This window comes from Rutilus rutilus, assembly GCF_951802725.1.
Source record: "Rutilus rutilus genome assembly, chromosome: 8".
Classification (NCBI taxonomy): domain Eukaryota; kingdom Metazoa; phylum Chordata; class Actinopteri; order Cypriniformes; family Leuciscidae; genus Rutilus; species Rutilus rutilus.
Genome location: NC_140222.1, coordinates 25,272,595 through 25,295,675, shown reverse-complemented (window position 1 = coordinate 25,295,675; position 23,081 = coordinate 25,272,595). Strand labels below are relative to the sequence as shown.

The following is a 23,081-nucleotide window of genomic DNA, read 5'->3' as shown; positions in this document are numbered from 1 at the left end:
CACTGTCAATGTTTTGTTTCCAAAAAAAAAAAAAAAAAAAAAAATCAAAAGACTAGCTGGAACGCTATTTTCGAAGTCGTTTGATAGCTTTGTTTAAGGAAAAGGCTAATGAGTCGTTGGTCTCTAAAAGTCTTATTCATTTCAGCAAACTGCTTGTTTGGACGTTGCATAAATGAGCCAAATACAAACGACTCACTGATTCATTTTGTTAGCTTGTACTTTTACTTGTAGCCTACTTTTTTTTTCTGCAGGAGCTAATGTAACTGAACAACTTGAGTATCATTAGCTTGTAACCTAACATGCAGATCTTAAAAATAAAGGTGCCAGGGAAGAACCAAAAAGGGGGTTTCACAGCGATGCCATAGAAGAACCTTTTTTGGTTCCCCAAAGAACCTTTCACAGAAAGGTTCCTTGAAGAACCTATTTTTTTTCCTTAGTGCCATAAAGAACCTTTTTCGGTACTGCAAAAAACCCTGCTCAAAGGTTCCTTTTATGTTACTATTGTAATATTTCCGGGCCTACACAGTCTAGTTAACATAGGATGCACAAATCTATTTGTGGCGGTCAGTATAGATATTGTGGCAGGCCGCCACAAATAAATTCATGTATGGGAAACACAAATTTACTCCAACAATGTGAGGTCACGTGAGATTGATGGCGAAGAACCCTTTTATAATCTAAAGAACCTTTTGTGCAATGGAAAGGTTCCTTGGATGCTAAAGGTTCTTCATGGAACTCCCCAACAAAGAACCTTTTAAGAACCTTTATTTTTAAGAGTGTATAGACCCAAAAGTAATGGGGAGCCTTGCTTTTGATGCCAATGCTCTGTGCATACTTGTGTGTTCAAGCTAATAACAATTTATTTTGTTAGCTTGTAGTGTAAGCAAAGTTACAGTTTCAGAGCAGCCATAGAGAGCTTCTGAAGATACCGTCCCCTGTGAATATTAGCCTACCTGTCCTTTCATGTCTATTTGGATGCATGTTTGGGCGCATCTTGTGAGTAATCGTGCAACATTTGAGGTGTTTGACGCGGTAGCTTTCATGGGCCATGCGTGCCACAGAACTTAAATGCACTTGGCACAACCGGGAGGCCTTTTCGCTCAGTGGGGACCCGGGCCTCACCAAAGACAACGTTTCACAAGTCAAGTCTCCCGGGAGCATCACACTGAAGACAGCGGCTCAACCTCTCCCTCCTCGTCTTTCACAATACCCCCTGATTAGAGCGAGCCAAGTTCAATTCCAGATGATTTGTGTTGTTTCTGGTGTGCTGCCCATTTTAAAATCACAATTTTTTTTCTGTCTGTTGTAAGCGGATACTTGTTCTGCATTATTCGCCTCTATGTGCTCTTCCTAGAATTCCACAGAAACACAATAAGGATGTTTTCACAGCATGGGATAGCTGCGTCCTAGGATACTCTCTGATGCTGCACAATTTGGATACATGCCACTGCAAAATACTTCAAGCTGTGTGAATCAAGCTGTATGAAGGTTTAAGCCCAGCAGCGAGAACATCAGTTGATGTTTGTTTTTTTCTGTTGGAATGAGTGCAGGATGCAGGTGGATTGTTTTCAGAGCAACTGGAACAAAGTTTTTCATGCAAGCGGAGAGCTCAGTTGGGAATAGGATGGATTAACTTTTAAAATTAGCTTGATGGATTTGGAAGAGATCTATGTTGGCAAGTCCACATTAATAGTTCCCTTATTTAGTCATTCGATTAATAGGTTGTTTTGGTTATTCATGTGCTTCTTTATAAAGTGTGTGAAACAGCTGCACCAAATGCAGTAATGATGGCTCTACCTGTCTGCCATTGGTTGGACAAACAGGTAGCCGGACCCTCAAACTCTCTTTAGTGGAATTAACCAACACAAATTATTATTAGGCAATTACTATTTTTAATATACATAATTAATACCGCCATAAAACATTTTCCCCCCTAATGTCAATGAAGCAATGTGTAAAATCTGAGAGATCACCTGTTGCACAAAGGGCTATAACAGCTTGATTTTACGCATATTGGAGTTATTGCTCCCTCTGCTGGTCATTATGAAAATTAACGTAAGAGGACAAGGCCTCATGAATGTCCGATAATGTTTACCATATGCTTTTGGTTGGTTTTAAGTTTTATGAAAGTTTTATTGCATATTTTTATTAACACAATGTAAACATTAATATTTATTTATTATCTAAAACTATATCTGTTGTTTTCTTGTTCGCTGCTTGTTGTTGCTGTAGTAGCTATTTTCTAATTGTGTTTAATTCAGTTATTTGTTATGTTACAGTAGCCTAGCCTACTTTTGATATTTTTGGTATAGTGTCCTAATGTCTAATTTATATCTTTTTAAATACATTACATCAAATAGCCACTTTTGTGTTCACATTCACAAGATTGAGAGATTGGGCTTGGAAAAAGTGAATCTGAGTCGTTAAAGGGACAGTTCGCCCAAAAAATAATATTCTGTCATTTACTCACCCTCAAGTTGTTTCAAACCTGTATGAATTTCTGCTGAACACAAGATATTTTGAAGAATGTGGGTAACAAACAGTTGATGGACCATTGGACCCATTTACTTCGATAGTAGGCTAGTCTATTTTTTCCATACTATGGAATTCAGTGCCTTCTTCAATATCTTCTTTTGTGTTCAGCAGAACAAAGAAATCCATACAGGTTTGAAACAACTTGAGGGTGAGTAAATGATGACAGAATTTTTTTTTTTTTTTTTAGCGAACTATCCCTTTAAGCATCTAAGGTAAAACTAGCCGCGGATTTGCATCTCTTTCGAGTCAACTCATCCGTGTCTGCAATGGCCGCTAATATACCACAAGGGGGCACACTAGTTTTGCTAGCGCTACAGTTGTAATCAGTCGTCAATGTTTGCATAGGCCCTAACTGTTAATAACAACTTTTCAATGCAGACTTCTGCTCAAACAGCGTTTCAAATAAGCTAACGTGTTTTATTGACGTGAACTAGCAAGTTTGAGGCTAAACCTTAATGTTAAGATAGTTCATTATAATTAGCAATACTTAACCTAGGTAGATTTGTAAAGCAGGAGACCAAGTAATGGGATTAAACCACAGGTAGCAGTGTAGCTGTGATGTTGTAGGGTTAGGGTTAGCTTAGCTTGTTTCCTGCTGCTTATCTTGTCACGTTTAAACACTTTTTCATTCCAGGAAGTCAGAACTATTTACTAGCCTATAGGTGAATGTTTTTGTTTATCTGTCTCTTTGCTACTGTTGAAATCAGGCTTGTGGCTGTGCTTTCTGTGCTCTTGTTTCTTTAAACCGAGTTATATTTTATAACCACTATTCCCAAGACAGGCAGCCAGCGGTTTGGGGAATTTTTACCATAAAAGGTCATGCTGAGCTTAGCTACGGTTTCCTGTGGGAGTGGCCTGTCAAATTCTGCCTGTTTCTCTCTCACTCACAATTACTCCCTCAGTCATTCTCCTCTGGTCTTATCTCCCGCCTAATGCCTGCACTTCCCACAGTACAGAGCATTCTGCGCTTAAAAGTATGCACTCAACAAATAGCCTACACCGACAGTTCAGAGGGGAGGTAAAATAAATGTCTCTCGTGTGCGTGTTTGGGGTTGAGTGAGTTCAGCATATGTGCGTGTTGGAGAAGCTACTTTACAGCTGCAGCTTGATAAGCTGTTTGTAAAGTGAAGAAGTTAAACTATTTTTGAGCTACTCTTTTAAGGAAATCCTTGGCTAACAAAATTAGAACTAAAGCTAGGCTAGGCTACTAAAGCGGCACAAAGCAAAGAGGGTTTTCCCAATTTCCCCTTCAGAGTGCCAACTTGAATTGACATAAAACTGATCAAAGGCCTGTTCACAACAAGGACAATACCTATAACAAAAACAAATTATGAAGATTTAGTTTTAAAAATCATTCTAAATTTAAAAGAATAGCAGAGTCCACGCCACAACTATACGATGTTTTTGTGATAAAAACATTGACATAATCAGAATCTTTCCTGCTTTAAAAAGTTCAAGCATTTAAGCAGATAACAAAACATTCACAAAATGTTATTGTGTGTTTGTGTGGACAGTAAAATAGTTAGCGTTATAATTCTTGGTGTGAACAGGCCTGTCAAAATGATGTTGTGGAACACCATCTTAGTGTTAGCGATGTTCATGATCATACTATGCCCATCGCGGCCAAATAGTACAGTACTTGTAACCAAAAATTAGACTTTGTGCATAATACAATGTCATGCTATATTCTACGATAATTGTTGAAAATCTATTTTTATTTGCTTTGGCTGTTAATTTACACAACAGCTTTTTGAAAACGCAAACTTTTGAAAATGGGGTTCAAAGTGTGAGTTTTTGAAAACCATACCATTATCGTCTCTTTGTAAACTACAAAAATGTGAATTTGTGGAAACGCTGACGTCATGCACGTGTATATGTGTTCAGTTTATAGAAATGCGCGTTTGGCGCGAGTGCTCTGGAAAGGCGCGTGGTCTTTCTTTACAACGTGACATCGCCAACTACTTGTCTGGCATGCATAATACAGCGTTTTTAGTTGTTTTTGTGGATCTGTGTGAACCGGGATCGTTTTGATAACGTTGTAATCTCTACAAAGAAAAAAACGTTTTTCAGTTTTTAGTACATCATTGTTGTGTAAAAGAACTCTTAGTTTTAAGGAATGTTAAAGGGGTGGTATAATGCCCTTTTCAAAATATGTAAAATAAATCTCTGATGTCCCCAGAGTGTGTATGTGAAGTTTTAGCTCAAAATACCCCACAGATATTTTTATATAGCATGTTAAAATTTTCACGTTTTGAGGGTGAGAAAAACTCACCGGTTTTTGTGTCTGGCCCTTTAAATGCAAATGAGCTGCTGCTCCCAGCACAGGGGTCGGAGCTGCAACAGCTTGTGTCCTGAAAATTTCAAAAACTTTTAGCATTTTATTTTCAAACCGGATTCAGACAAAGATGGAGAGACTCAAGAAGAAGTGACAACATGTAGACAACATTTCTGAATGGTTAGTTGATGAATTTATGTAGCGTGTAGTTATCTTCTAGTCATTGATTAGCATATTCTGTCTTGATAATCTATAAATCATGTTCAGGGGGCAAGGTTTATGTAAATTTTAGGGTTAGTGATGTCACTAACCTGGGAGGAAGCTCGTGTAGTTCCTTATAACTTTGCAGATGTTGTTTATGCTCAAACAGCAACATTACACACTAACTAAAGTTAGAAAAGTGAAATCATGATCAACCACCCCTTTAAAATCTATCGATAGCATTTGTGGCATGTTAATAACCAAAACAACCTAGTAATGGCAGTAAATGGTTAACACAAGTTAAGATAAAGAATAGCCACAAGACTTCAAATTTTTTTTTTTTTTTTTTTACAGCTTTACAGCTCAAACAAAACCTGCATTAAATTCATTCCTAGCATGTTTTTGTCCATTGGCCGAATTTACAAAGTGCACTTTGTGTCGTACTTGTCCGTTAAACTACTTCCACGATGGGGCATTGCCCAATTACATGACACACATTCATACTTCCCTTCCTCCTTAAATCTCAGCAGGGCAGGCGTGAGTAAGTAATGTTGAATGAACGCCAAAGCACATTACGTCTTTTCCTTACAACAGTGCCTAAGGCAGGCCAACAAAGACAGGGCACACTGGAGTGGGTATGCAGATGCCAAACATCTGTGCATGGCTATGACGTCATATGATGACACGCAGCAGACGTCAGAGAGCTGTTTGTCTGGAGCACAGGTGTTTTTGGACACTCTTCTCAGAATGTTCATCCAGGTGTTATGGATAGTGAATCATCCGTTTGACAGTTGAGTATGTCTGAGGTACATGCCAAACATGTCTCGCAGTTTTACCACCTTGATGCTAAAGTTGTGGTTTTTGGCGTGGCGGGAATTCAAGCATTCGTTTACTTAAAAATTTGTAAAATGAGAGCTTATGACAGAAAATAGACCCTATTTAGAAGAAACTAAACTACACTTTTTATTGTAATTCATAAAATGCCTAATGCAAGGGCAAGTGTCCAGTAGCAGTTAAGAAAGCCAGTTGGAAAAGAGTGTTACATTCTGCACTTCAGCTCTAGTTTTCAGTGCCAAAACAGTTAGATCCAACGGTTTCGCCATTTAGCACTTTGGGACTCAACGACTCTAAATCAAGTGTGTGCAATTGCTTTACGTCAGACTTGATTGAACAAGGCAGTGAAAGGAATAGAAAGCGACTTTGTTTGCTTTCTAATGAAGGTATGATTAGCACTTGTATCTTTTATTTTGAGGATATATTTATCCATTTGTTTGTTTTATATTTTCCGTGGTTTCTAGAGTGTTACTATGGGGTAGCAAATGTGTTCTGAGTGGGGTTTTGCAAAGTCAAAACAGTCCACCTTCAAGTTTCTATAATATTTGTGTCATTGAATAGTCCCTCTAATATAAGCCTATGAGATTTTTTGGCCATTTTATTGTCCGGCAGAAAAGTACAAATGATACGGGATCATGTATAATCAGTGGTCAGTATAATTTTTTTTAAATGTATATGATTTTAAAGCTTTCGCTAAGCAAAATGTATAGAATGTACAAAATGATCAGCCTAGCAACAAGATAAACATTGCAATAATGTTACAGTATTAAAAATGTATGAGCAAGATTCATAAATGGCGTAAAAGTATTGCTCATAGGTCAGATTGTAACAGATTTTTTTCCGACTACAACTGATAACTTGTGTTTTTTTTTTTTAAATGATAGTATCTCCAGTTTTTGTTATGGTTGAGAGGTTTTAATAAGCGTTGTCATGGACGACTGTGAATATTAAGAATGTCTGACCTCCAAATGCTGTGATTGACCGATAAGAATCGAGGATTCCAGAGAGCCACGTAATAAGAAAAATAATAGCTCCTCTCCTCAACAAACTGCACAATTTGAGGTACATTTGGCATCTGCTTAGAGGTAAGGGTTTTGAAAAGTGCATTACCATAAATATTATCAATTATTATATTGATACTTGCCTTGGTAAAGGCAATTTAGATGAATGTCACCTAACAAGGACTAACGTTCTAAGAACTTTCTGGCAAGGTTCAGTCAAAAGTTATTTACAAACGTTCCTACAGTAACGTTAATAGAACGTTCGTTCAAAGCTATCTGTTTTTTATTAATGTTCTCAAAACGTTAGCATATAAAAAGCACACGTTATGTATAATCATTCATGGAACGTTTTTTTCTGAAACTCACTTAAATGTTATTTCTTGTTTCATGATGTTCTCATGATGTTTGCAAAATGTGTTAAAACATTAAAAAATTTGATGTTTTGAATGTTCAGAGAACATTCAGAAATAATGTTTTCAGAACTTAATGGGAATGTTCGCAAAACGCTCTTAGAACATATTTTGTTAGCTCGGTTTAGCACTAATGGGGTTAAATCTGGATGCAGGGCCTACAGTATCTGCTCACCTCTCCATCCCTTCGTCCTTTAAAAAAACAAAAACAATATGCACCACTCCAAATAAGGAGAAGTGCTTTTGACTGTTTGGTCCAGACCATTCCTTCTCACAAGTGGTTAGATAGGCAGATGGGTGGGGGAGTGAGGGGGGTGTTTTAGACTTTGGTTGGGTTATGTAGAGCGATCCAGCATTGCTGGCAGCTCTTGGTTGCAGGCAGCATCAGCTGCATTCTTCTCCTCTCCTAAATCTCCTCGCATCCATTAGTCTGACCACACTTTCGCCTGAAGGACCGAGAACTGCACTTCGTAGCTCGTGGCTCCCTTGAATTTCATATTCGACCTAGACACTAGATCAACCTGCAATCATGGAGGCCATCAAGAAGAAGATGCAGATGCTCAAACTGGACAAGGAGAACGCCATCGACCGGGCAGAGCAGGCCGAGACCGAACAGAAAGCTGCAGAGGAGAAATGCAAGCAGGTAAGAATCAACAAATGCAGGTAGGAATCCAGATTGGTTAAAATGTTAAAATAAAAAGGTCCCAACAAAAGTGTTGGCATAGGCATCTGTCAAGGCTGAAACTTGACGATTGTAATCAAGGAGAAGTTTGCCAAGACCTCATACTTGAAAACCAAGTATGCATTTGAGCTGCAATTCTGGGTTCTTTCGCAGCACTGGCTACTTATTTTGCACAATGCAGGAATCCTATAAAAAAATCTGTAACAATCTGACCTAACAATAAACAATACGTTTACAGCATTTATTAACCTTATTAATACATTATTAACATTAAATGTTTGCATGTTAACACGAGTTGAAGTAACAATGTACATTATTTATAATTTAACATTAATCATAAATAATAAACTGTAGGCTAAAAGATTGTGAATTATATTAGATATCATATAAAATATATTTATTTTATTGACCAATTGGTTTGTTTGTTTTAAGCGTACACACTTGGAAAACATATTGCTCTTTGTAAACAGACAGATATCTTAGTAAATTAATATTAGCTAAAAATCAATCCATGTCTTCCACCATCCAGAACACCTAAGGTTATAAATGGACAAGAGAGGTCAGGCTGTCTGGAATCCCAGTAGATTAACAGATCCTCTCTTTAACACAAGAACCCAGCCAAACTGATAGCCATAGATAGCAAAGTGTTTGTGAGTGTTTATCTCACTTACTGCCATATGACAGATTACCTCAGACTAAAATTAGTTATCTGCTGTCCACTAAAGAGAGTAGGCCTATGATATAATGTGGGTGACCAGATCCTTTTTTGATATCTATTCATTTCTTAATAATGTACATATTATTTTGTGATAAAATAGTTGAAAATATTATGAGGGATAATATTATAGAGGTTGATAGTATTCCTAAAATTACCATATCCAGTATTGGAGAAAGTTACTTTTAAAAGTAACTCGTTACAATATTGCGTTACTCCCTTAAAAAAGTAACTAACTGCATAGTTCCTTTTTATGGAAAGTAATGTGTTACGTTACTTTTTCTCACCTAGACTGGGCTTGCTTGTTTGTTTAAGTTCTATTCTAAAGACCCTTTGACACCAAAAGTGAAATGAATAAAGATTCATGTCTGTACAGTAGAGGTCAATAAATGAGTAAACAATTTAACTTTCTTTACTTATTTGAAAAAGTAACTCAGATATTTTGTTGTAAATGTTAAAGTGTTGCGTTACTTTTCTCATTACTTTTAAAAAGTAATCGGATTACGTAACTTAAGTTACTTGTAACACATTACCCCAACACTGACCATACCAGAAAGATTTTTATCTTTACTTATTTGAAAAAGTAACGCAGATATTTTGTTGTAAATGTTAAAGTGTTGCGTTACTTTTCTCATTACTTTTAAAAAGTAATCGGATTACGTAACTTAAGTTACTTGTAACACATTACCCCAACACTGACCATACCAGAAAGATTTTTATCTTTACTTATTTGAAAAAGTAACTCAGATATTTTGTTGTAAATGTAAAAGTAATGCGTTACTTTAAAAAAAGTAATCGGATTACATAACTTAAGTTACTTGTTATGTGTTACCCTCAACACTGATCATACCAGAAAGTTTTTTGTCTTTACTTATTTGAAAAGGTAACTCAGATATATTGTTGTAAATGTAAAAGTAATGCATTACTTTACTCGTTACTTTAAAAAAGTAATCGGATTAAGTAACTTAAGTTACTTGTTATGTGTAACAACAGAAATATTTTTTTATGGACATTTGGGATATTCCCTTAAATTATGCTAAATTGTGCTATGTTTACTCACTCTCCCTCATAAAGCTGGAGGATGAGCTGGTCGGCTTGCAGAAAAAGCTCAAACAAACCGAAGATGAACTGGACAAGTACTCAGAGGCCCTGAAGGACGCCCAGGAGAAACTCGAACTGTCTGAGAAAAAAGCTGCTGACGTAAGTGATGCACGGGGTTCAGTAAAACAGACTCAGACATGAGTCCTCTACGATAAACAACTCGAGTCATTCAGGCTTTGTTATGATGCTTTCATTTCCTGTCAACCCAGCCGGTCCATTTCAGGGTCATGGCACCATTTCACAGTGCTTCAAATGGGGATTCATAGGGCAATAAAAAGCTTTACCTCAATAAAAAACATGTCAAAACAAGAATCTTTTCAAATATCTCTTTCCTCAGGTGTACTTCTGTAATGCCTTGAAGCGAACACATTGCTCATTAAAGAGATAATTTTAAGGTTTAAACGCACAAATTGGCTACTTTTAAGTTTAAATGAATCAAAGCGCAGTGCGTTCCACCTGTTAGAACGTGTTTGGCCTTGGGACGAGTGAGAAAATTGTCGTAATCACACCTGCATTGTTCTGAAGTGGGTCCATCCTGTCCGTCTCTCAGATAAGAGATCTCTCAGGTTACTCCTCACAATGTGACCTCGAAGGAAATGACTGCATAGTTTGAGAAGGAAGCCGAGGAGGGGCAAATCGGTTGTTTGTGAATCCTTAATGATTCCAGCATGGGGGTAAATCCATTTGCGAAAGAGAGATGTTCTTCATGTTGTCATTGACCTCAAAATACTTTTACAGGACACACCGTGACATCAAACTTTATTCAATAAGTGCAGTACAAATGAGTAAGTTTCATTTCCTGTAGAATGTTCTGAGAGGCTGGAACTGGGGATACAAGCACATTTTCAAGTTCTTTGGAGCGTTGCCCTGAAAATGTGTTCCAGAGAAGCCACATGTCATGCATTAGAGGAAACTGTAAACTAATTATACATCTGCATTCACAACGCCAAAGTAGGTAAGATAAGTTCACCAACTTTTTTGAGGCCTGTAACTGATAAGTCGGGGGAACAGCAGGGGAGACTGGGACTTCGGTTGCAGTGTAAAAGCTCAGGAATCCCAAGAATGCAGCGAAAGCAAACACAGAGGGCCACACTCCTGTGACTAATGAAATCAATGCTCCCAGATCGCTGGCTCGTCTTTAGAACAAAAGCACACTTTTGCGGAAAGTGTGTGACAGAAGAAGTGGTGTGTAACGTCAAGATTTGAGGTTTTAATTGCGGGGGTTGTAATCGAAAACTTGTGTGTAATTGCAGCGTTCAATTTGTAAGTGAAATCAACAACATGCAGTGAGAGTGCTTTACGCTTTTCAACTAATTTGAATTTTAAATTTTAATGTGTTGAATAAAAAAAAATCAAGTTCAATAGATGGAAACAAAAACATTGATATGATTGTTATGTTTACAGTATATATTCCAAAATATTTTTTCCTTAAAAGAAGAGAAATGGACATACTGTTAAAAAGAATTTTGTCAGGTAACGTAAAAATCAAAAACGGAATGGTTTTATTCAAAAATATTATTTAATATGATTAAATCAACCTAAATACATTAAGTTACAATAGCGGAAGTGTTATCTACCTAATCTAAACCTTAAAGGTGAGTGTTTCTTGAATAAGGCTGTCTCAGAAAACTCCCAAGAAATGATATAAAGTTATAAGATATTACAATAATATAACTTAATTAAAATGATAGCTAAACAGCTCAAATAAAGGTGTACAACATGAAAACTGCAATTTTATTTTTTATTTTTTATTTTTTATTTGACCCATCAGCTACTGTAAAAACAGTCTTGAAACGTCTGAAATTAAGAAATTGTGGTTCATTTAAAATATATTTGCATGTAAAATTTCTGTTTAAAATGTTTTTACAGTGTAGCATAGTCATTAAAATATTAAAAATAAAAACTATTAACAAAAACCAGTCAAGATTAAAAAACGTTACAAATAAAAATAAGAATATTACCGACAAGCTCTAAGAGTACGTTTTTGAATACATTTTGACAAGAGAAAGAAGTAATTAACATAAAATGAGCATGAATTGTGACTCAGTGGTTGCCCCGCCCACAATGACGTCACGGGGACTTCACTTTTCCAAAGTTACATTGAAACTTTTCTGCAGAAGTTCTGCCTCCTTACATTCTCTCACATTCCAATGACTCCATGAGACAGAAGTAACCTCCAGCGAAGACATTTTTTTTGTTGTTCATTGAACCGTTTTGTATTGATCCGGACTGGGAAGAATTTGGATTGCACATTTCGTGTCGTTTTCACTCCTTTTTTTTCTTCTTCTTTACACTGGCCATCCAACTACAGCGCCATTCCGTTATTTTTTAATTATATATATTTTTAGGCTTTTCAATTTTGAAGTATTTATTTTTTTTATAGCTTTTTGAGTTTTTTTGTTGTTGTATTTGCACATCGTTTCATTTTTCCTGACCAAAGTCGCGGCTCGTTTTTGTTTTCTAGTTGTAAATATAATATAATAAAGTATCTAAAATGACAGGTGTGACTTCTTTGGACGCAGTGAAGAGAAAGATCCAGACTTTGCAGCAGCAGGCGGATGACGCAGAAGATCGAGCTTTGGTTCTACAGCGCGAGCTGGACAATGAGCGCGAGCTCCGGGAGAAAGTGAGACAAATCTTCATATTTCTTTGTTCTTACTTACCGTCTTTACACTCTCCGGATTCTTGAACGCGTTACCTCTGTGAACTGTTCCAAAAAAAGCTCCCGGGCTCCGCTGAAGACTATAATTGTATGTTTAGGTGAACAGTGAGACCTGGATGCAGACGTGAGGTTGTGGAATGAAAGGCGTTGGTCCAAAGGGACAGTCCGACCCCAAAATCTGCCTTTGGGCAGTTGTTAGGCCTCACTGTTTTCTCATACAGGTTTATTACACTTCCACCCCGTTATTTTAGTCTTAAAATCATTTTAATTTACATAATTAACTATTTATTTGTTTTAACTATCAATTTGAGTATATTTTTTTACAAAGAATTGCGTTATTTACCTACTTAGTAAGCCATTTTCTAATTTCCCTAGGTAGGGCTTTTATAATTCTTAAAAATTTAAAGATTTACTTAAAGATTATCTACACTGAAAATATCTATATTTTTTGGTCACATCTTTTGTCACATCAACTTGTTTTTAATATGTAATTTAGGCTATATTACATTTTTTATTTCAATGAACTCAAAATTTTATGGCAACCAACAGCCTTTGTAAAACCAACAGTAGCCTATGTTTTACAGTATCTATCTATCTATCTATCTATCTATCTATCTATCTATCTATCTATCTATCTATCTATCTATCTATCTATCTATCTACCTATCTTTGGTATAATCGAATGTATTCAGCCATACAAACTTCAATCCAACAGGACAGTAAAACAAACTAAAAATAGTTATTGCAGTAGTAGGAGTGATTTCTACCTAATATGGTGTAATGGGGTCAAATAGTATTTTTTAGTTAATTTAGATGAAGAACATGGCAAAATGTTGCATGTGAGGAGATTTTTCCTTGATACCAAGATGCTTAAGGAAGCCCCCCTCCCCCACAGTCCTTGGAGGATTTAGATGCTCCATTTTATACAATTTTCTGAGTCATCCCTTGTGAAGCTCTTAATTGTCAAGCTGAAGGAATTCGGCCAGAAACCTACAGTCTGTTTCTCCTCATTTGAACTCCTGTTTTTGCGCAACCGATGAATAATTGTTTGTGGATCTTTCTTAGAAGTTACAAATGTGATTTTGTTGCATTCAAGAACGACCCAAAGGATGTCCCATCCTGAGCTCCCAAAGGAACTGAGTCAGGATGTTGTCTCTTGCTCCACATTGGAGTTTCCTGTGGTCCTTCTTCATACTCAAATGACCATGCAGATATGCAGGAAGCTGGCACTGCTTAAGAAAAGTCCTGTTCTTCTAGTGTTTGTAGATCAATAGTGTGTCTTTGTCTAGGATCTGTTGCCTTTTACATTTAATGGAGAAATGTTAGGGAGGTCCATGGTCCCATCATTCTTCTAAATCAACTCCTTTCTTTCTCTCTTAGGGTTTTGCTTTGAGTCAGACACTTCTAATACAAATTTTGCTGACTTTACTTTCATAAGTGGGAGTTTTCCCACTCTCAGTGTGACAGAATGCTGCTGGACTTGGTCATGAGTCATGATGTGACCAATGACCTCTCCATGATGGTCATACTTTATGTAAGGCATAATTCACAGTGGGGTTAAAAGTCAAGAACATGACTACGAACATATGTGAAGCCTGTACAAAGACCATTAGGAAATTGGTAAATAAGTAAAGGAAGATAAAGAAATGCTCCTCAAATTTGCATCGACTGCTTCCCATGGTGTTGAAAATGATATCAAGACCTTTTTTGCATATCTTTTCAAAGTTTAGTTACACAAGTGGTTGCTTACTTCACAATACTTCTACAGTCTTCTGCTTTTCTTTGCATTAGTTTAGAAATAGCTAATAATTTTGCATTTCCAACTCTCTCTTTGACTGTTTTACCAGTAAGCCACTTTATAATCTCAACTTGTATTGACTGAAAAGGAGCCTGTACTTCATTTCCACTGTTCGTTTTCATCTGATAGGCCTTATTTTCATAATATCAGCCCATAAAAAGGTCATTACATTGATAGTGTTCGTCTCAAGTGTTTGCTCAATGTCACGTACGATAGTACTGTGCCTCTGGAAGTCGACAGCAGAAGTCCCAGGTGATTCCCCCTCACTTCAATCCTAAACGTATAATTGGACACGGACGTCACTGCGTCTCTAACAAGATCTGAGTGTGTTGTGGTGTAAATAGGCCTGGGAATCCATAGATCTGGGAATGTCGCCGTCTCATATCACACGTATGCGTGTTTGGGTTTTGTCTTGTACGCGATAATACGTTCAAGGCTGCGTCCAGACGCTTCTCGATAACATATGGCTTTATTTTTATTTTTTGTGCTATTCTTCAGCCTTTAAAACTTTTTGGCACTTCACCACTAGCATTCTCCAGAGCTTGTTTTACCATATATGGCTAAAGCAACCAGGGAGCGCAGTGACTAAGGAAAGGGCACGGCTCATGAGGGAGTATCCTGACCCTGAACTGAATGAGCATGTTGGGAGGGGAGAGGATGTGGAGTGTGTCCATTTCCTGTGCATTTTTCTCCTCCCCTCTCTGGCTCTCTTTTATTCGAAAGGGGGTTAACTTCCTACTCCCGTGATGTGTTGGTGAAATATGTGTGAATAAATGCTCATTTGACCCCTTCTTTAATGATGTCAATCTTAAATAGCGTATTCATTGGCGTTTTGTGAGATATAGTCATATTGCAAGATACAAACTCACACATTGCAAAATATAAAGTCGTATTTTGAGATATAAAGTCGCAGTCACAATTGCAAGAAATATTATAGCTTGAAATCAAACATTATATTTCATAATTATGACTTAGTTTCTTGTAATTGTGAGATATAAAGTTAGATTTTAAGATATAAAGTCACTGACAGTTCCAAGACAGAAACTGTAGTGTCGGCCCAGATCCGGCCCACATCTGGTAGTGGGCCGGATCCAGGCCGACACTATGTTGCTGTCTGAGTTGGTTTGAACAAGTTATTAAAGGGATAGTTCAACCCAAAAATGGAAATTCTGTCATTTACTCACCCTCACCTTCCAAATCTGTATGAATTTCTTTCTTCTGTTGAACACAAAAGAAGATATTTTGAAGAATGTTGGTAACCAGACAATTGATGGGCCCCACTGACTTCCATAGTATGAAAAGGAAGTCAAGGGGGCCCATCAACTGTTTAGTTACCAACATTCTTCAAAATATCTTCTTTAATGTTCAGCAGAAGAAAGAAACAACTTGAGGGTGAGTAAATGATGGCTTTTTGTGTGAACTATCCCTTTAAGTCACATTGTGAGATATAAAGATATAACAGTTGATTTGGACAAGTTATAAAGTCACCATTATGAGAAAAAAGTTGAGGCCTTTACTATGATCTATTACATTCATTTTTGTGTTTGATAAAGATATTTTTATTCCATCCAGTAGCAAACCAGCTACAAAAAAAAGCTTAAAGTATATAAAAGCTTGTATGTAGTGAGGTACATCAGTTATGATCTGTTTACTACTATTCATGCCATAGGAAGCAGTAGAAATCTGTAAATACCAGCCGCTCTGACTCAAAACAAAGATGTGATTAGAAAATGGACGATATGCTCTCTTTGACGTTTCCCTGATGCCTCTTAAAGTTTCAACCCAGATACAGTTTCCTGGCAGCGAGATTTTCCTAGCGTTCTGAGAGAACTGTGCGCTTGCTCGGTTGAAGCGTCTGCAGTGCGAGAGCCACTGTGATATTTGTCATAATTATAGTTGCAATTATCAGTGCAGTAAATGGGTTGGTTTGGCTGTGAGGTCTCTTTAAAACTGAAAAATGTCACAGAGGCACCATTGTGCTCATTATGAGGCCAATCTTTGTTTGAATCACAACGGGAGGTGGTGGTCGTAAAGGGCACACAAATGTTTTTTCTTTTGCAGTTGATTGTGCTTTGAGCAAAAACTGATGAAAATGACATGGCATCATTGGGAGAATCCCCAAAGACCTGAAAAAACACCAGAGCGTTATTTTATATCATAAATGTACATTACTGCTTCATTTAAAGTCAGTATATAATTGTATGTAAGTAACCTTTGACCTTTTCTTTGACAGGCTGAGGGTGATGTGGCGGGCCTGAACCGCAGAATTCAGCTGGTGGAGGAGGAACTGGATCGGGCTCAGGAGAGGCTGGGAACTGCACTGCAGAAACTGGAAGAGGCGGAGAAAGCAGCAGACGAGAGCGAGAGGTCAATGGAAACCATTAATTTATGAATAATGATGGAAGGAATGAATTGCTGTGCTTTGGGTGAAAACTACATGGCTTCTGTGGACCAAACAAAACCAATCCACAAAATTTTACGGAATTCATTTTCAAGAGAAATTGTGGTTGGAGAGGGTTTTACCCATGGAAGCAGACTGACCCACCTTTTATTATTTAATATATAAATACTTTAATATATAAATACATACACTGTAAAACATATGATCAATAAGTTATGACAATATGTTTTTACATTGCTTTAACTCATCAAAATAAGTTAAGCAATTTTCAACTTTTTTATGTTATACAAGATTCAACTAATTTTTTTTAAAGTCAGTTCAATGTAATTTAAGTTGAAATGACTTAAACATCCAAGTTTATTGTACTTAAAAATTTAAGGCAGCAACTTTTTTTTTACACTGTATTAAGAACCAATGATATTCATATTAAGCTTGAGAAAACAGGAAATTAACATGATTTTCCATGAATTTTCATAAATTCAATGCTTGGAAATCACCCTTAAGGGCCGTATCGGCGCGCGTTATTCGCCAGCGTTTTTCAACGCGTTTTTTGTGTTCACACCCAAGCGATTTTCGCTGACGATGAGCCGAGTGAACATGCAAATTCATTCCCTGACATTAGATGGCGCTTAATGTAAAACAGAAATACTCCGCTGTCGCGTTTGTCATATAGTTCTTTATGTTCCGACACCAACGAGACCAGCAGCTCTACATTCATCTTGCCTTGCATCTTCCTCGTCTTATTTCTTCCCGGCAGTGTTAGACGCTACTTGGCGTATATCTTCTTCGCCGTTACGTATGTGTGCTCGGCAAGACCGTTTTGTGTTTGAGCGCCCCCAAAGTTGTGTTTTACTGTAACTTCAGAAGCTCCAGACACGTGAGCAAAAGCGCCAATCTCATTGGTCGGATAGTTTTTGACGCGGCGCGCCAAACCAAAAAAACGAACCCGAGGCGTTTAAAAAAAAAATGCCGCTTTTACGCGTGCCGTTTTTCGCGTAGGTGTGCACACTCACATTGGCGCCCTTTGTTTAGTCACGAGGCGTTAAACGTCTGCGAATATCGCACGCGAAATTCGTCCCGGTGTGAACAGGCCTTTATGTTGAAGATTCCATGAATTGGTCAAACCAGTTGACAAATAGTTTTGAATATTCATTAGCAAATCTGGCTAAATCAAAACCTTATTCATTAATCGCACATGACTGAAAAGGTGGTGGAAATTCATTGGTCAATTCTCATTTCCAGATTTCAGGACCATTTTGATTATGAAATAAAGATCTTGCGTTAGCAAATTTGTTGATCTGCATTATCAATGATGTCTCGCTCACCGCTTGTTTCACCTCCAGAGGCATGAAGGTAATTGAGAACCGCGCCATGAAGGACGAAGAGAAGATGGAGATCCAGGAGATGCAGCTGAAAGAGGCTAAACACATCGCAGAGGAGGCCGACCGCAAATACGAAGAGGTGAGGTACAAGCGCCTAGAGGAACACCACTTCCAGATGTTTGACATTTGAAGCTCTTCGTTTGAACGCCATCTTTGCTACAGGTGGCCCGTAAACTGGTGATTCTCGAGGGCGAGCTGGAGCGAGCCGAGGAGAGAGCCGAAGTCGCTGAATGGTATCGTCTACCTATTCTCACGCTTTAAATAGACTAGAATGTGAATGTTTGTTGCTTGACCAGTTAAAACATTGTTTTCTGCTCAAATACCTCCAGCAAAGCTGGTGATTTGGAGGAGGAATTGAAAAACGTTACCAACAACCTTAAATCCCTAGAGGCTCAGGCAGAGAAAGTAAGTCAACATCTCTCTTTTATCTGTTAATATCACAATTTCAGACCTCTATAATAATCATCACTCAACTTCAAAGCCCGATAGTCGCTTTGAAACTGAAACATGGTAATTTATGGACTTAAAGTTCTGACAACACAATAGCTCTGAGAGCAATGCGAATTTTATTCAATGTTGACAGAAAGTGAAATGGATTTGCTGTATCTGTCTTTGTTTGCATGTTTCAGTACTCAGAAAAAGAAGACAAGTATGAAGAGGAAATCAAAGTTCTTAGTGACAAGCTGAAGGAGGTAAAGAAGTCAACAAATGAGACAAGGTCCAAGATAAGCTGCCCTTTCTCATTCCTTCAACTTCCTTTTTGTGTTTATCAGGCCGAGACCCGTGCTGAGTTTGCCGAGAGGTCAGTGACCAAACTGGAGAAATCTATCGATGACCTGGAAGGTATGAACACATTCATTAGTTCTGTGGGTTTAATCTGTCTGTTAACTGAGATTTCTGTGGAGCCAAAAGTTCAACTCTTTTGCAATATTGGGGGAGTTGAACATAGAGGTTCTGTTTCATAGAGGTACATTTTCCAGAAAAGCGTGTAGCTGTTTTCAAAACACTGTAGCTCTACCAGAATTGAGCGATGACCTAACTACTGTGGTAGCCATGTAGAATGACAAAGTTGATTCATTTGAGTGAATCGGTTTGTTTGAATGATTTGTTGTAGTGAATCACTTCATTCAATTGGTTCATTTCAGTGAACTTGTTTCTAAAATATTCACAGTAGCTGTTTTCAAAACACTGTTGCTTTTCCAGGAATTCGATATTTTCTCCAAGGTAAGTGCGGAGGTTAGCGCGGGGAAAAAACATTGGTAAAGATGATTTAGTTAACCGGTTAGACTAGTCATTTGTTCAATAATTAATCGTTTCTCCAATAATTAGTGTGTATAGCATGACAAAAAGCTGGGAAAGTTGATTCATTTTAGTGAATCGGTTGATTCAGATGGCTCGTTCGAGCAAATCGTTTCATTCAGTCAGAATCACCTAGATTTGAGTGGTCAGTTTAAGTGAATTGCTTCGTTCAGAAAAAATACCTGGTTCAAACTAGATTTGATTTGTTTGGAGAGTTCATTGTAGTGAATCACTTCATTCAGATGACACAAACTAGCTCCAAAACTAGATTTGATTGGCTTGAGTGGTTGATTTTAGGGAATTGCTTCGTTCTGATGGAATTAACTGGTTCAAAAACTAGATTTGATTAGTTTGCGTGGTTTATTTTAGTGAATTGCTTCATTCAGATGACACAAACTAGCTCCAAAACCAGATTTGATTGGCTTAGGTGGTTGATTTTAGAGAATTGCTTCGTTCTGATGGAATGAACTGGTTCAAAAACTAGATTTGACTAGTTTGGAGAGTTCATTTTAGTGAATCACTTCGTTCACGTGACACAAACTAGCTCCAAAACTAGATTTGATTGGCTTAGGTGGTTCATTTTAGAGAATTGCTTTGTTCTGATGGAACGAATTGGTTCAAAAACTAGATTTGATTAGTTTGTTTGGTTTATTTTAGCAAATTGCTTTGTTCTGATGAAATGAACTGGTTCAAAACTAATTTGCTGATTCATGAATCATCATTCAATTCAGAGAGCACAAATTTTTTTGTCTTCGACTTTTATGCTGTCATCCTAATAGCAAGAAAATACGTTAATACTGAAAATCATTTAAAAGATAATTTTCTTCTTAAATAGATTTAATATACTTTTTCTTAGTCACCTATAATGTAGCTTTTCAAAAAGGTAATTTTTGACTATAGTTTGACTTGGCAAGCATCAATAGACTAAACTGTTCTTATGAACACATCAGTGAAGGTAAGGAAGTGGCTCAATGCATTTTTTACCTTCAGAAATGACAGTGGTGAAGCAGGACGCATTAAAAAGTCCTGAGTGGATGGGGTTTTACAGGTCACAGGCGGGCCATCCTCCCTGTCTATGTAACGGCCATAAAATCTTTTGGAACACATAACACCATATTGTTTTAGAGCCGTTTTGTCAGTTCCAGCAGGCTCATGTTTCAAACGCTTGAACCCCTTCACTGGAAGATGATATATTCGACTGACTCAGTATATAGAATTGGTTTAAACAAGCCTGGTTTTCCTTCTGTCCCAAGAGAAATGAAGTATGTCTGTTCCCTACAGCGCCGGTCAGCTCTTTACGAGACTGAACTCTGCATTTGCTTAATAAAAGTAGTATATATGAATAGGAAAAGTAACAAGGGAGCATATCTTCTTTGGGCCGGATGGAAATTTTTGTTTTGAACACGATTCGCTTATAGATTGTTACTGGTAGAACATGACCTCTGAGAGTTTCATGTTTAGTCTTCCATTAACTTCTTGTCTTTCTCTTTTTCATTTGGTTTCTGTCCATTGCTGCTTCTCATCCTTCGCTTTCCTGCTTTTCCTGCCGATCTTCAGATGAACTCTATGCTCAGAAGCTGAAGTATAAAGCCATCTCTGAGGAGCTGGACCATGCTCTCAATGACATGACCTCCCTGTAGATCCATCTCTGTCCCGCTCTGATGCATCTCCTGCTTTCTCAAATTTCTTGCCACTTTCTTCATGCGTGCTTCATTTTCTTCAGTGTGTCTTCGCTAGTCTCAATAAAACACCCTTGTTTCATTTCAGACTCTCAATCTTCTGTTGTCATTGATAATGTTTAATTATGAAGATTGGTAAGAGTTTCTAAGTTCATGAAATTCCTGGTAATATCAGGGAAGTTTGATATTAGTTTTTTAGACTTAGATTAAATATTTTACTTGATTGTAAATGTATGATTTTTAAAAAATGATTATCCATTAATCATGAATGACTGGATCATTGAAATTCATTTAGTCAAAAAGTGTCAGAACTTTTGGGAAATTTGGTAATTTTACACAAAATATGCTCAATAATTCTCAGCTCAGATCTTATAATGCAATTTAGAATAATAATAAATATATGTAACATATAATATAATATCTTCTGTGCAACATACATTAAATATTATACATTTTATTAAATATATTGAATATGATCAAATGTGTTAAATGATATATATTAGAATATATTAAATATTTGTCAGTTTTCTATACTCTTCTCTTTTATATTCTGATGTCCACAAAGGTGAGGTTACATTTCAGTTTTGTCTGATTTTATGCTTGTACCTGTATTTATATCATATTTTAAAAATATTTAATACAATACTAATCTTCACAGTTGAAAGGTTATTCTTTAATCATACACATAAATGCAATCGTAATTAATATTATTACTGACACACTGACCAAGTGCAAGCAAATTAAATGGTGATATTTCTTCTTATAACACTGTGTGGTTGTAGATGAACCCTACACTGTAAACAAAATTATACGATCAATAAGATATGAAAACATGTTTTACATTGCTTTAGCATCAAAATAAGTTAAGCAATTTTCTTATCTGTTTAATGTAATTTAAGTTGAAACGACTTAATCATCCAAGTTGATTGTACTTAAAAAATGAAACTTTTTTTACAGTGAAAACCACAAAACTAGTGCACTAAAAACTGTATTTTCACATAGTATGCTTATTAAACAGTCACAGCATCTGACTAATTTTTTTATATTTTTGCTTACAGAAAAATTATCTTCTGCAAAAGAAGAAAACCTCGGAATGCATCAAGTGCTGGATCAGACACTCCAGGAGCTGAACAGCTTATAAGAGAGACGATGAGAGAGAACGACGTCCATTTTTACAACATTCCACAAATACTCTCCTTAATTTCAACTCGCTAGCTTGAGCCCTATTTTCTCACAGAATAAATAATTTAAATTTTGATCTGAGGCAGGTATTTCTTTTTTCGCTATTATCCAAGATGGCTCGACATCGCTGCTTTCAAAAGTTAGCCAAACAACCTGAGGTGCTAATTTCCCCACTGAAACAACGTTATTACCTTATGACATACCACATGAACAGTGAATATGCTAATGTGCCCAGCAGAAATTCACTTGGAGTTTTGATATTAATGTAATGTAAATGAAGACGTTGATGAGGGCGTTTTTAATGCAGTGTTTCTCATAAGTACATCATGAGCTCCACCTACTGGCCACAGGATGCACTGCAGTACATTACTCCATTGAAAATGCGATGGTGTTTTACCATGGTATGTCAAAGTGCCTGGGTATTTTTGTGGAACCACCACGAAATGGGACCAAACAAAGACCAAAGAAATATTAACTCTTCCCTAGACATTTCTGTGAATGCGTTGTCGCTTTTTTTCTGTCAAATGACCATTTCAAAATGCCTCAAACGCTTCTTTTCCATTTTCTGTGTAATAAATTTTTATAAAAAGTCTGTTTGTGGGCTAGACGTTTGATTATTTTCCAGAATAGTCCAATTAGATGAATAATTGATCCTCATTTTATGGATTTTACAGAAGTTATAAATGATGCCTTGTATTTTTTTATTTTTGAATAATCAAAAGTGAAACTTTCAGTGAATGCCTATCAGTAGCCTATATCACCATACACAAAACTAAGAACAACAATGACATTTGTATCGTCCACACACACGTTGTTCATAACGTGAATCTACACTGTAAAAAAATATTTGCATGCTTTATCACAACATTTTTTCTTTTGTCAAAACAACTTAGATCATTTTTGTGGTTCAGATAACATAATATT

The 23,081-nt window shown here is 36.9% G+C and overlaps 1 protein-coding gene across 4 annotated transcripts; it reads left to right on the top strand.

Moving 5' to 3' along the window:
- Positions 1 to 7,514: 7,514 nt before the first annotated feature.
- tpm4a (tropomyosin 4a) lies at positions 7,515 to 22,749 on the top strand. 4 transcript variants are annotated; one of them, XM_084417931.1, is made up of 9 exons: positions 7,515 to 7,899; positions 9,728 to 9,853; positions 16,448 to 16,581; positions 17,959 to 18,076; positions 18,160 to 18,230; positions 18,327 to 18,402; positions 18,627 to 18,689; positions 18,771 to 18,840; positions 20,854 to 21,235. In XM_084417931.1, exons 1-9 carry the CDS (start codon positions 7,786 to 7,788, stop codon positions 20,934 to 20,936), a joined length of 855 nt encoding a protein of 284 aa, XP_084274057.1. In that variant the 5' UTR covers positions 7,515 to 7,785; the 3' UTR covers positions 20,937 to 21,235. The 4 variants fall into 4 exon arrangements, with proteins under 4 accessions (XP_084274057.1, XP_084274056.1, XP_084274058.1 ...); XM_084417930.1 differs by lacking the exon at positions 20,854 to 21,235 and adding an exon at positions 22,034 to 22,749 and having other exon boundaries at positions 7,540 to 7,899; XM_084417932.1 differs by lacking the exons at positions 7,515 to 7,899; positions 9,728 to 9,853; positions 20,854 to 21,235 and adding exons at positions 11,821 to 12,380; positions 22,034 to 22,749.
- Positions 22,750 to 23,081: the final 332 nt, after the last annotated feature.